Source organism: Nicotiana attenuata, unplaced genomic scaffold (genome assembly GCF_001879085.1).
Source record: "Nicotiana attenuata strain UT unplaced genomic scaffold, NIATTr2, whole genome shotgun sequence".
NCBI classification, from domain to species: Eukaryota; Viridiplantae; Streptophyta; class Magnoliopsida; order Solanales; family Solanaceae; genus Nicotiana; species Nicotiana attenuata.
This window is the reverse complement of record NW_017671861.1, coordinates 61,340-75,305: the sequence shown is the minus strand read 5'-3', so window position 1 is coordinate 75,305 and position 13,966 is coordinate 61,340. Positions and strand designations below refer to the sequence as shown.

General features: G+C 36.2%; 2 protein-coding genes across 2 annotated transcripts; one reads left to right on the top strand and one right to left on the bottom strand.

Moving 5' to 3' along the window:
• The first annotated feature begins 746 nt into the window (after positions 1 to 746).
• On the top strand, positions 747 to 3,040 carry LOC109210592 (aquaporin TIP3-1-like). The gene is made up of 4 exons (XM_019374030.1): positions 747 to 850; positions 971 to 1,049; positions 1,538 to 1,891; positions 2,594 to 3,040. The coding sequence occupies exons 1-4, from the start codon at positions 747 to 749 to the stop codon at positions 3,038 to 3,040; spliced, it is 984 nt and encodes a 327-aa protein (XP_019229575.1).
• Positions 3,041 to 3,605: 565 nt separating this feature from the next.
• Positions 3,606 to 13,378, bottom strand: LOC109210591 (pentatricopeptide repeat-containing protein MRL1, chloroplastic). Its single transcript, XM_019374029.1, has 17 exons — positions 13,362 to 13,378; positions 12,814 to 12,877; positions 12,589 to 12,733; positions 12,277 to 12,392; positions 11,197 to 11,325; positions 10,871 to 11,044; positions 10,592 to 10,756; positions 10,214 to 10,354; positions 8,843 to 8,942; positions 8,365 to 8,473; positions 8,156 to 8,247; positions 6,780 to 6,870; positions 5,800 to 6,031; positions 5,611 to 5,703; positions 5,018 to 5,066; positions 4,719 to 4,812; positions 3,606 to 4,301 (listed from the first exon to the last, which is right to left on the bottom strand). The coding sequence occupies exons 1-17, from the start codon at positions 13,376 to 13,378 to the stop codon at positions 4,067 to 4,069; spliced, it is 2,046 nt and encodes a 681-aa protein (XP_019229574.1). The 3' UTR covers positions 3,606 to 4,066.
• Positions 13,379 to 13,966: the final 588 nt, after the last annotated feature.

Genomic DNA, 13,966 nt, shown 5'->3' with positions numbered 1-13,966 from the left:
TGTTCATGGCCCCTTTCTTGCACAAACAATAAGTAGCCTTGCCTCGAATCCCTTTCGTTTCATCATCTAACATATCATTGTGTCCATAATCCTTTGCCACAAATTAACAAGCTGGCATCAATCATTATTGTCTGAACACAAATATCAATTTGCATGTCAAATAATTATGAAGCGAAGTCTTCATCAAGTCTTGTAACATTAACAAAAGAGTTCCAATCCTATGTAGAATAATCCATAGCATGTCAACTTTCGACAGGCTATAAACAGATATTCAAATTCTGAACTCATAATTTTAAAAATAGAATGTGTTTGACTAAACAATTTTTGGCGATACACCCTAGGGCCTAGGCTAAAGCAACAATGAGTATCAACAAACTTAAGCTAGATTGAATTATCTACAAGGTGGACTTTCAAAGTTATATCAAAACGGACCTAATTATGAACACGACAAATTAAGGAAATTTACTGTTTGCTTTTTCCCTTTATTTCTCGGTAGATTGGATTTTATTCCTTGTTAAACCAAAAGCATTATCCTGTGATTTAGAGTATATACTTGAAAAAGGATCTTAGACTAAGTTTGTATTTTGACACTAACAATGAATAAAAATGCTAAAATTCACATAGACATTAAAAAACTTAAAATTAAGCATACACTAAAAAAATAAAGGGTAATTAATATAAGAGGCTATAGTACACCTTTTTTACGAGAAAGGCATTAATAGCCTTGGCGAATTTTTCTCTCTGTTATGGATGCCAGTAATGGAAATATTTTGGGTGATGAAGAAAACCAGAGTATTTCCTTTGGAAGTAGTAACAAAATTCAACCTATCACTTCTACACAAAAGCAAGTGTTTTTATTTTCTCTTCATTCACCACTCTATATGCTTCAAAAAGTATTTTCTTGGTTTGATATAGTTTATATTTATTCTTAACATGTATGGTGTTTGGCTTTTTATTTATTTATTTACAGCTTAGATGACGAAAAGAAGAGGTATACTTCTCTCACAATGGCTGAAAGACTGGGCTTGCCTGACTTCTTCTCTTTAGATGTCAGTATATTAATTCCTTCTCCATTCGTTTCATTTTATATGATGGCATTGATAAAGTATAGAGTTTAAGGAAAAAGTATCGACACATACCAAAAATACTTACAACTTGTGGTTTGTAACATACTATAGCATTTTGTATAGCTACAAAAACATATCATTAATGGCAACTGAAAAGTTTAAAATTAATAATTTTACATAGAAAAATGTACCATAATTTTTTGGGACAGACTATAAAAAAAATAGTATCATATAAAATGGAACATATGGGATACTTAAAAATTTCGATAGTTGTGTAACACTGACTATATATATCTCCTTGAATGTCCCGGTGAATTTTAGCTATGCACAAATAATTTTTACACTACCAACGTAATTTAATTTATTATAACAAGTTACTCGCCGTATTTTTAGGTTATCAATTTACATTCATTATAAACGATTATGTTTAGTTGACTTTTAAGTAACATGTTGTTGACTTGTTTATATAGGTTTGGCGAGCATCAGTTGGAGAGCTTTTAGGCAGTGCGGTTCTTGTGTTTATGTTGGATACCATAGTGATTTCCACACTCGAAAGTGATGTCAAAATGCCAAATTTGATAATGTCAATTCTCATAGCAATTACACTCACCATTCTAATCCTCGCCGTATTTCCTGTGTCCGGTGGCCACATTAGCCCTGTCATTTCCTTTTCCTCTGCTCTTGTTGGAATAATATCAATGTCACGAGCTATAATTTACATAACAGCACAGTGTCTTGGTGCTATTTTAGGTGCACTTGCACTCAAAGCTGTGGTGAGTAGTACCATTGAACACAGATTCTCTCTTGGTGGTTGTACCATTACGGTAAGGGATCTTTACACAAATAGCTGCTTGATTTCACAGTATATTTTTTTCTAGCCCGATATACAAAGTTTATGCACTGATTATACACGATTATATACATATATAATATGAATTATACATATATTATACATTCGCCTGCTATTTTTAGTTGAGAAATTTTCAGAAACCACTATTGTTTAGTGGTTATTAACTTCCTATAGCTACCATATACATAGTTACTTCTTATAGCTACTATTCAGTTGTTACGGTAGTGTATTCGTTGTATTCGCGCGGCTGTGTTCATGAATACAGCAGCAAAAAGTGCCTAAAAATCAGGGTAGTCCAGCTGTACGCGCATGTATTCACATGTATTCGCGCCATGTATTCATGAACACAACAGCAAAAAGTGCCTAAAATCAGGGCAGTCCAGCTGTATGCGCATGTATTCACATGTATTCGCGTTGCTGTATTCATGAATACAGCAGTAAAAAATGCCTAAAATCAGGGGAATCCAGCTGTATGCGCATGTATTCACATGTATTCGCGCGATGTATTCATCAATACAGTAACGACAATCACCTTAAATTTAGGTATGTCCAGCTGTCTAAGAGAGAGAAAAAACATAAATAGCGTATTTCATGCCTCAATGGTAGTATATATCATAAATACTTATTTTGCTATAAAATATAAAAGGTAGCTATAGAAAATAATATTATCTTTCAGGTAATTACATCAGGGACCAATGGGCCAGTCACTGTGGGCTTGGAGATAGCCCAAGCATTTTGGCTCGAGTTTGTATGCACATTTGCTCTACTTTTTGGGTCACTTTGGATGGCCTATGATCATCGCCAGTCCAAGAAACTTGGGCTTATTACTGTTATGTCCATTATTGGGCTTTTAGCGGGCCTTCTTGTGTTCATTTCAACTACCGTTACTGCTAAAAAGGGATATGCTGGAGCTGGAATGAATCCAGCTAGGTGTTTTGGAGCTGCAATTGTAAGAGGAGGCCATCTCTGGAATGGGCATTGGATCTTTTGGGTTGGGCCTGGGCTTGCTTGTTTTGCTTTCTACTTTTATACAAAGATCATTCCTCCAAATCATTTCCATGCTGATGGATACAAGCATGATTTGTTAGCTATAATTGAGGCTTTGTTTCGATCCGAGGCATAATGGTTTTTGCTCATGTTTTAAAGAGTCATTTGGTACACATACTAGTTATGCAGAGATTTGTTTGCACGGTGATTAATAATGAAATTATATGTCGAGGAATTATTAAGCAGTGATTATCTACTTTAAAAGAAATATCATTTATAAATAGTTAAATCCTCATATAACTAATACGCGTATCCTATTTTACATTTTATTTCACAAAAATTAATACATAAATTCTCAAATAACTCTACGAATATTATTTCATATTTTCAGCCAAACACTGTTAGTCATAAAGTGGTTGTTTTTTTATGCAGCCAATCAAATAATATCTTAATGTTATGTTGCGACTAACTAAAATACAACAAACGAAACGACCCCTAAGGAAAGTGCACGTTGTATTACGCAATAACCAAAATGGAATCCTTGGGTGACAAAGCAAGAAGTGAAAATTCTGGGGAAGCTTTTTGGTTTTTGTTCTTTTTTTATTTTTAATTACAAAAGACACTACTTTGTTGTGACTAATAACTAATACAACCAACGAAATGACCCCTAAATTTATTGTCTTTATCGAAGTGGTAAGCAGTAGAAAGAGAAAGTCCAACACTTACATCTTATTAAAAATCGAGGGGATAGCATGCTAATTGAAGAAAAAGATCCCTATCAATGGTAACATATAATTTATACATTGATTTGATAACATTTACTTGTCTATCTCAAACAGCCGCATATGACTAATCATCATAGCCCGACTCAATATTACAAAACTGCACATGAACAACACAGTGGCACTTGATCACCATGTATAAATACGTGCTCCAAAATTGACGAGCACGGATTGCAGTACAAGGGCTCCCTCAGTTTAGATGCTTTTCTCTTGCTTCTTTCTCCTCTGGCATCAAGAAAAGTCACCACCCAGTTCTCCAATTTTCATTAATATGTCAACTGGCAGCTACAGCACTCTGTTGTATCATGGTGATTAAACCAGAGCATCAAATCATTAAGATAATGTGATACCTAGTTTTTATTAGCCTCCTTGTATGTCTCCTAATCTAAGGACAAATTGCCTGTCCGGATATTACGCTGCTGATGGCTTATTCCTTTTCTTAGCCGTGTCTGGGAGAAGCTCAGATCTGTCTGTTCCCAACTGAAAGGGGATTCGAGCTTTGGCTGGAACCACTTTTTCACAATAACACCATTGATTCGAATCTTCCCATACGATTCATTCCCTTGATAAGGCAAGCCAAGCCTCCTCAAAAGTGCTGCAACTGCCCGGTTAATCCTGTTGACCAAATAAGAGCATTTTGAATGTTATGTCATTAGTGCAGCTCCTACAATGCTGTATCGAAGCCTTCCCAGAAAAAAGAAGGTAAAATACGTACTGGAGCACAAGAAGGATGAACGCTATTAAGCTAACTTGGTATGAAATGCTTTTCACTTTTCCAAATGGTACCTCGACTTTCTTTTTTTTCTCCAGCTAGTTATATTTTGGTTTCTTTCATAGTGCATGTGAGGCATGAAAATGTTACTAAAAGTTGTAGCTTAATGCGAGGCATTAACAAAATGCAAGACATGTTGTACTACCAAATTAACATAATTCTCTGAGTCCTACATTTGTCCTTTCCATGTTCTGATATTAACTTTATTTTAGAAAAGAAGCGTTACACGAACATGCAAGATGGAAATTTCTTCTGGTTACCTTCCAGCAATCTTAATTGTTTTCTCGCCAGTGGGTGTCTGAATATGTGACTGCTCTACAGGGAGTAGAATGGATATGTTTGGTATTTTTGCACCTGCATGATTTCCCATGTTAAATATAAATCAAGTTATTCCAATAATGAAGATATTTCCCGTCTATTTCAGTATGCACAGCAAATAGAAACAAGCTATCACTGAAGGGAAATTTTGAAGTGAATTTTAATCCACTAATATACATGTATGGCATTTCAAAACTCCATCACTTAAAAGAAGATTTGTATGTATCAAAATATTGTTTACCTGCAGCCAGACGATGCTTGAGACCCTTTAGGACAGTCAAAAGATATACCTGGTTAATTTTAAGAAAAAAGTATAAGAAAAGAAAACCACCAAACAAGTATAAGCAAAATTGTCTAGAAAATGGATGGGGAACCCATATAAACATTGCAATATTAGCCATTTTTAGGTTTAAATTCGTCTCATGTTTATAAAATGGGATTTTATATTTTTAAATGGATAATTATATGTTATAAATCATACACACGGTTCAATCCAGATACATAAGTGCACTAATTGCACTAAGAAACAAAACAAATCATATATATCATGATTGCTTTAATCCATACAAGGATTTGCTTAAGCTTTATTTAATAAATTTTAATATAATGTATAAGATTAGCAAAAAGGAATACAGAAAGATACATGAAAAGTAACTTTTAACTTCTCAAGTCTTAAAAACTATAAGGAATCCTGAAAGAGGGGGGGGGGGGGGGGGGGGTAGGAGAGAGAGAAGAGAACTTACAATTATTAGTAACTATCAATGATGCTAAAAACTAATTAAGCTCGTCAAGCTTAGAGCATTTTCATGTGAGTAAGATTTTACACAAGCTTACCTGAGCTGTATGAATGTGCAAATTCCTCGCATCGACAGCAACAGGATTTCCCTTTAAAGAAGTCAAAGGGATGGTCCCAAGTGAAGCTGCCTCCTAAGAAACAAGAATATTGTGCGAGATGATCCACCACAATAACCAACAAGATACAGTTGCATACATGATAAAAGACAAGTAAGATAGACCACGGACCTCAAGCAATGAAAAGGCACGGGGATCATATTCACCAAATCCATCAATCAAAGAGCACAGGTTTGAGCCCTTTGACGTTTCAACAGTTAATCCTAGATTCTCAATAAGTCTTTCTTTCAGTGATGCATCACGAGGAAGCTGTAGGCAACCCAGAACTAGTGATAGCTCATCCATTGTGGGTACCACACCAGCTGCAATTGTTTCCCTGTAGATCATTAAGGCCAACGATGTCCTGCAGACCAATTAAGAATTTCATGAGGAAAAAAAGAATTTTTTTTCTTCCTGGCCTCCGAAAGAGCTGTTTAGCCACTTAAGGGACGGATATCTTTTCCGATTCAATGACATATAGTTGGAGAAATAGGAAAGAGAGACATGAAAGATGTGATGATAAATCCACCAGCCTAAACATTTGAGATTTCAAATAATTCAGCCACAAATTTGCTAGGAAATAGTGACCACTATATGGACAAAGTCTTTTCCAAAGCCAGCGTGCTAATAACATTAGTGACATCTTTCATGTTTGCACTAAGCACAAGCAGTCCAGTCCCCTTATCCACTCAAGAAAAGAATATTCTTAAGACAATTTCTTACGGTGTGCCAAATTCCCTGAAATATGCTAACAGAATCGCAATGAGAACCAGTCTATCTCATTACATGAATGCAACAGTATGTTCAACATGGCATCTCATATAAACTACTTTTACAAAGAAATTGAGGGCATTCACTAAAAGATAATGTTACGTCCATCTTAATACACCACGCAGTTGGGCCTAAACATTTCAAAGCTTTCAGAATGCAGTATCTGATAAAACTAAAATAACAATAACAATAAAGAAAGGTGGTACAGTATCACTAGAGGCATTTTAGATGGAGATGTTGATCTTAAACATCATCATCACTGTAACAAAATATAATTTTCCTTCTGCTTTCCCTTTTTATTAGACATGTCAGAATCAATACCAGATTAAATAGAAGCATACCATTTACTGTCAAGCTGCAGGCGACCAGAGTTATAAGACAAGACAGGCTCACCAAGTGTACAAGCTTTCTGGAATCTTCTTAAGCACATAGCTACAAGAAAAATCCACATAATCAAATAATTGTGATGTCCAAAACAAATGACACAACAAATAGATTCCATTGCTACAGTAGAAGTGAAAAATAATGGCAGGACTAGAGAACATTCTTGTTATGAAGGACAAGAAAAAACAAAAACTGTAGAAGGTTGTGAGCCTCTTCTTTACAATGAGCAGGTGAGGGGCATGGTTACTGATACTGGCTTCACTAAGCATGCCACTCTAGTAGAAACTTAGATGATATCCTAAAAACATTCTTTACATTGGCACCATGGTGATATGCACAAAATTCCACACTAAGCACCATTCAGTTTTGAAGGAAGTACCTATAGCTAATGGTGTGACTAGCAAAAGGCCTTTCCCTCCATGGGTGATGCCAAGTTACGGCGGCACAATAAATTATAAACTTAGCAAAGACTGGGCCAAGAGATGGCATTTCCATTCTTTTGTGACAAGACAGAAATTTATTTGATAAAAACACCAAGTCGGTGTCAAAGAATGGATTTAGTGGAGTAACAACAGACCAAAGGAATCCAACTTAACCTAGACTGGTTAGGGAGATTAGTATCTCCACATGAGATTCACTTCCCTGCTCACTGCTAATTCCAGCATCTCTTAGCACCTTCACTAATTCTAATTTTCCAGGAGATCGTTATTTGGAGCCATAATGCTCCTGGAGCAGCATCCACTGAATAGAAGGCTTATTTAAGGGCTTGGAGGTTAGGTCATAGGCTCGTCCATTCGTGGCCACCGGATAAAAAGGACGTGAACAGAAAGTCCATCACTAGCTTAGAAACTCTTCTATGCACAGAGGTATCATCTTTTATGACCTTCATTTGGTCCAAGAATTGCTAGAAGGGGTCAATTAGATATAAATGCTCCAGCAGCAAAATCAACCGACGAGCAGGCTTATAAGCTATAAGGCCCTTCTAGCAATAAGGTAGGCTTATCCTTGTGTTTCCCCCATATAAGATGGACGTAGCCATAACTGTCACATAAGTAACAGTAGGTGCCAGGGAACCAAAATCTCTTAAAACTTTGTTCCCTGTACACCATAATATAGGTGCCTGATCCCATTGATGGAAGGATCAAATTTCAACTTGTTAATTTGTCAGATGGGCCTAAAACATACATCATTTGTTTAGTCTTTCCACCACTATGAACATATCCAAATAAAAGAAAAGCAGCCAATCCCTCTTGGTAAGGATGTTGTAGCAATGTACATCAAGTCAAGATACAATATAGCTTATGCGATCAATTGACAAGCTTATAATTCTTACCAAGTAGACCTCTGCACATAACAAGGTTTGGGGAAACGCCATCCTTTTTAGCATGAGAAAGAAGCATGAGGCCAATATCCAAGTCATCCTTTCTGTCATGAGATATAAGAGAAATAAATGATAAAACTCAGATATACCAAAACTGATATATTGACAGGAGATAGTGGTCATTATACATAAACCTCATTGTAAAGGAATCAAGCTATTACTTTTCACTTGCCACTAACAGAGTGGAGTATGTAATGGTGTTAGGGCATAGGTCCACTCTCTTCATTTCAGAAAAAATTTCCAGAGCCTTCTGATATTGATCAGCATCACCTATTACAAAACATCTCATTGAGGAAATTAAGCAAATACACAAGAACTGGGAACCAGCATACACAGACATCTACAAAGTAAAGTCGTCCTCCGTTATAAACATATTAGGTGTCATAGCAAAAAATAAGATGATGATCTGGAAAGCTTATAAAGCAATTATTGAAGCTAGATTCTGATTCATGAAAGGAACATCCAAATTAGCTCTAGCAATGGACTGAGACCACTTATAGGTATTGAATTATGAACCTTATAAAAATAAAAACTGATCAGGAGAAAGAAAAACAATAGAGTGTAGATATTTAGAGCCAAAACAAGCATCAGTGAAATGCTCTTACGCTGAGAAAAAGTTTTAAGAGAAATGTGACTTACATAATGCAGTTACCAATGCATTCATCATTGAAACGGTTGGTTTTAACTTGACGCCTTTAACATCCTCATACAATTCTAGTGCCTTCTGCCAGTTCTTTGCCTGCAGATGGATTTGAAAAGTGTTTTAAACCAAGTCACAAGATTTTGAAAGAAACATTAAGACCAATAGAGCCTCTGATGCACAAAGAAAACTAGCAGCATCTAAGGGTATTGGGGCTAATACTTGCTAGTTGATAGAATCAAAGTCCATGTTTGTTGAAATGACAGATATAACAGCAAAAACAGGTTCATTTTGGTGGCAGTGAAATATTTCACCTAACTAATGCTAGTAAGATATTTCTTTATTTTAGACAGAGAAGTGGGACATAACATGATATACATTCCAGCTTGTTTAAATATATGATCTTCGAAGGAATTCTTAACCTCAACCTGATACTGATTTCACTTGACGTATTGTTTCTTCTGCTATTCTTGGAAATATAGTAAAGGGAACTAGAGTTTATTAGTGCATTGGTTAACTATGGATCTCTTCCAACTATTTCCCTGTCTACAGTGTCTTCCCATGACTAGATGTTTCTCCTTGATGCTTTTCACAGTTTTAAATTCTCCTAAAAGCTACTTCAGGATTGGCAAAAGAAATACAGATAGAACACAGGTTGACTACTTCGAGGGCTTGCTTGGTAGAATAGTGACCGGTAACACATTTCTCCCTCTATATCTCTCCCTTCATTACGTGTCTGATGATCACTTCTTAGAAGCATCTATAAAACACAATAAACTACAAAAGTGGCATAAATATTACTATTGTTCACTGTCATAAAAGAAGGTAGCACACAGTGAATAAGACAAATTCTTTGGAGATTTAGGAGTCAACATGTCTTACTATTAAGCAACTAAATCCCAAACAATTGGTACATAAGCTACTTGATCACAATATATGAAAAAACAGAAGGCAGTGTCGCTTTTGCATAATGTATGTTTCTCAAAACTTCTCACATTGTTCCATGAAAAACTACATTTTGCCATACAGAAGCTTCATTAACCACAAGATATGGAAAAAAAGATGACAGTATTGCATATAATTTTGAACAAGTAAGCTTTATGATATTCTCATCCTATTACAGCATATCCAACTACACTGGGATCAAATCTACATCAATTTTGAGACCAAGAGCAGGTAGTACTCATTGATATCAATTTCCATCTTTAATTGCAAATTTAAGCCACAATATTGATATTGAGATCTCAATCGAAGAGGCAGATAACCGTAAACAGACAAGTTCTAGCCATCTATTTCAGAGATGAGAGAGAGCAGAAAGTAGAGATAGTACATTTGTCTATATGAAGAAACACAAAGAGGAATGTTCATACATTACTACAGGCTCCCATCAATGAGCTATATGACATAGATCCCACATTTATGCCTTTAGTCCTGGCTTCTTCTAGAACACCAAATGCAGCATCCAACTTACCAGCGTGCCCTGCCACGTCTACCAGCGCACTGATAAACATCTGCACAAATAAACGAAACTTTAAGTTTTTAAAAATATACGGTAAAAAATCTCAGTGGCAAAGTTTTGATTTAATGCTGACAAAATGATGTAATGATAGATGCATCAAGCTCTGATTTCTGCAACAAGGTTGAGAAGCAATATTATGGAGATAGGCCAACAAAATTTAAGAGTTTCAAGTCATCAAAATGTAAAATAGTTTACTGACATGCAAACACAGCAGTTTAAAAATTACTACCTCATCTGGATAAACACCTTTTCTAGTCATGTCATCATAAATGCTGCGCGCAAAATCCCAGTTACCATTTTGACTACAACAATTTACAGCAATCGTGTAAACCTCTGCTGTGCCCTTGATATCATATTTATCAATCATACGGTAAACATCCAGAGCTCGATCAACCTAAAGCAATTTATATGTCCGTGGTTAATCATGATAGAAGAGCAGAAATGTGGGAACATCAGTCCCATTCAACCAAGATATAGATTTTTAAGCGAAAACAGAATGCACGTATACCTGACCGGCATTTGCACATGCTTTCATCAGAGCCCCAATAGTAATCTGATCAGGTTCTATTGGTCGTGCTTCTGCTTTCATCTCAGATAAGACATCAAATGCACGATCCACTGCTCCTGATTGACCACAAGCTGTGATAAGAGCATTGAATACAACACGATCTGGCTTCACATTCTACTGAATACAACATGAATCCGACATGAGATATTTGGCGGTCTAGGTACATGTCACTTTTCAGTATGATTTGGTAAATAATAAACTGATATGAATGAAATGTTAAAGCAATACCCTCTAAAATTGTATGCCCTAAGTAGATAAATTTATACCTTAGATCTCATTATACCATAGGCACCGAAGGCCTTCGCAACTTGTCCAGCTTTAGCACACCCATCAATAAGTGCACCATATGTATTAACATTTGGTTCAACTCCAGCATTGACCATTTCATGAAAAACCTACAACTTCAGAAAATATCAACTCGAAAGATTGCATATAAGGTGCAAGGATAGGCAATAAGATTCAAAGAATTCATGCAGGTTTACTTCTATAAAAAACAAGATGCAACTAATGGGAGCAGCATATCAACTATCATTCAGTCTAAAAAGCAATTATGAGAAATGTCGTGAATTTGTTTCTCCCCTTTAAAGTACTCGTTGACGTCGTTGTCCCGTTGCAGATATTGTTATGACTTAAACCCAAGCTATATAAGATCGGCTGTATGAAACCCTCACTATACATGTCGCTCCACTTAGACCTATCCTATACTATGTTGCTTGAACTCTCCGAAAATGTCGTCAGGTGCGTTGGGGTGTGTCATACCCTCCAAAGGTAGCATTTTTGGAGGATCCGACATAGGCAGCAAAATTTTGGAGAGTCCACGCAGCATAGATACCCAGATCTAATATTCAATAATTTGGATTCTAGAACACTAAAAGTTCTTTACATTTTTCTACATACAAATCTCTAAAGTCAATAAGACTCCTAGTGAACGTCGAACATATATGTATCTTTTTCATCTTTTTTTTTCTACACATGGATTCCAAGAGATTGTAGGTCTTTCCAGAGAACTTCCTCTCATGTGATTTTAGGTGTGTACCGTGTCCCCTTTTAACACCTTCATCATGGTTTCACCCCTACGAACCGTGCATCTGGAAGTCGCCGTAGGACAAAACCAAGTCATTTTAAGTGAGTTCCTCTCATTATAATCTAGTTTAAATCTTGTTTAATCGAACATCCAACTTAACATCCACATTTGCAACACATATCTTGGCCCTTAGAGGCCCAACATTCACTCACATAAACAGGATATTTAAACATTAAATAAGAAAAAAGACCCTTGAATGAAAATCACAGATAAGCTATAAATATAACATTTTTTCATGAGAAACCACAATCGAAGCACTTACCTCAAACATGGTATCAACTTTCCCAGATTTTGCACAAGTTGATATAAGAGTAGTGTAGAGCTTGCAGTCAGGTTTCAGTCCAGTCTCACGGACAAGTTGAAGCACTCGAAAAGCACCTAAGCAAACAAAATAACTTGACCATAATTACGATGGGATAAAGACAAATGGTTGTATTTTCCGAAGAAATTATTGAAGTTCGATTTCCAAAGTCTAAGGAAAAAGATAACATCCCCTTGCACTTTGTCCCTCTATCCGCGTCAAAGAACCTTACACAAAAAGAAACAGGAATAAGTACCAAGAGAGAAAACTTACCCTCCAAATCCCGTGAGCTTGCACATACAGACAAGAGCATATTGAATGTGCTTAGAGTTGGATTTTGGATAAGCTTGGTGAAACGGAAAGCTTCCTTCACTGCCTTTTGGCTTTTACAGGCTTGGAAGAAACCAGCATGATACACCTGTAATGGGATCTTTAACAAATTACCAACAAACCAAAGTTCATAAATAGAATATGAAGTGAATATAAGCAGCAGTTTACTTTATCCATATTCAATGAACCGTGCCTTTCCATATTGTCAAGCATTTCTATGCAGTCCATCAACCTGCAGCAGGAATTCTTGTGTGTGAGCTTGAATGGCATAAACAAGAGCAACAGACAGGATAATATTTGGACATTAGAAGTGTCATTTTTATTATAAGTACATCAGAAATACTCCCTCCATTTCAATTTAGATGTTGTAGTTTGACTTGGTACAAAGTTTAAGAAAAAAAAAAGATGTCCTAAAAGCTTAAGGGGCAAAAGCTATGTGGGGCCATGACATTTGTGTGGCCATAAAAGCTTCTGATTAAGGGTAAAGTTGGTAATATAAAATTTTAAAGTTAAATTGTTTCCAAATATAGAAATGTGCCATTCTTTTTGGAACGGACTAATAAGGAACGTGTATCATTTAAATTGAAACGGTGGGAGTATCATTTATTATGTGCTAATCTTTTCATGGAATATTATTGATGGCCTACGACCAGTCCAAATANAAATTTTAAGAACTGAACCAGTAATGTTATAAACCGAGTAATCACGGAGCTTACCTCCTTGATATTGGCATTTCGTTTTGGAAAATTCAAAAAAGATGATTGTAAGAGCAGAGATAGTGACAACGGCAGCAACAACCACAACCGATTGCGAATCAAGAGAAGCTCTGAGGACAAATCGTGAAGAGTGAGCGCTGAATTGAAAGCCGATATTTCGGCATTTCCTCCGCGAGCGAAGAAAACCAGGGGGCCGTAAATTATTATGGCTAGAACCGAAGAGGCATTGGCGGCGGCGAGGAATAAGAGAAGAGGAGATTGGAGAGCAAGAAATTAAAGAAAGCGTGTGAGGTTTTGGAGAGAAGATTGAGTCCATGAAATTGGAAGATTTGGAGAAGAGGAAGTAGTGGGAGTGGAGGAGAGGAGGGAAATGAGTATTTGTTCATCTTGAAGATAGCGTGATGACTGGATAGGAAGTTAGGAGCTGACGGAAGGAACGATGTTTGCTAACGTGGCCTGTTTAGTCATCAGTGTATCGAAATCTGAGCCGTTAGAAGATATCTTATTTTATTTTATTTCTTTTCTTTTTGTAATGAAATACAAAATCCAAAAAGGGAAACAATACTTCCAACCCCGAACATATATGGAAAGGTATTTAAATAAAG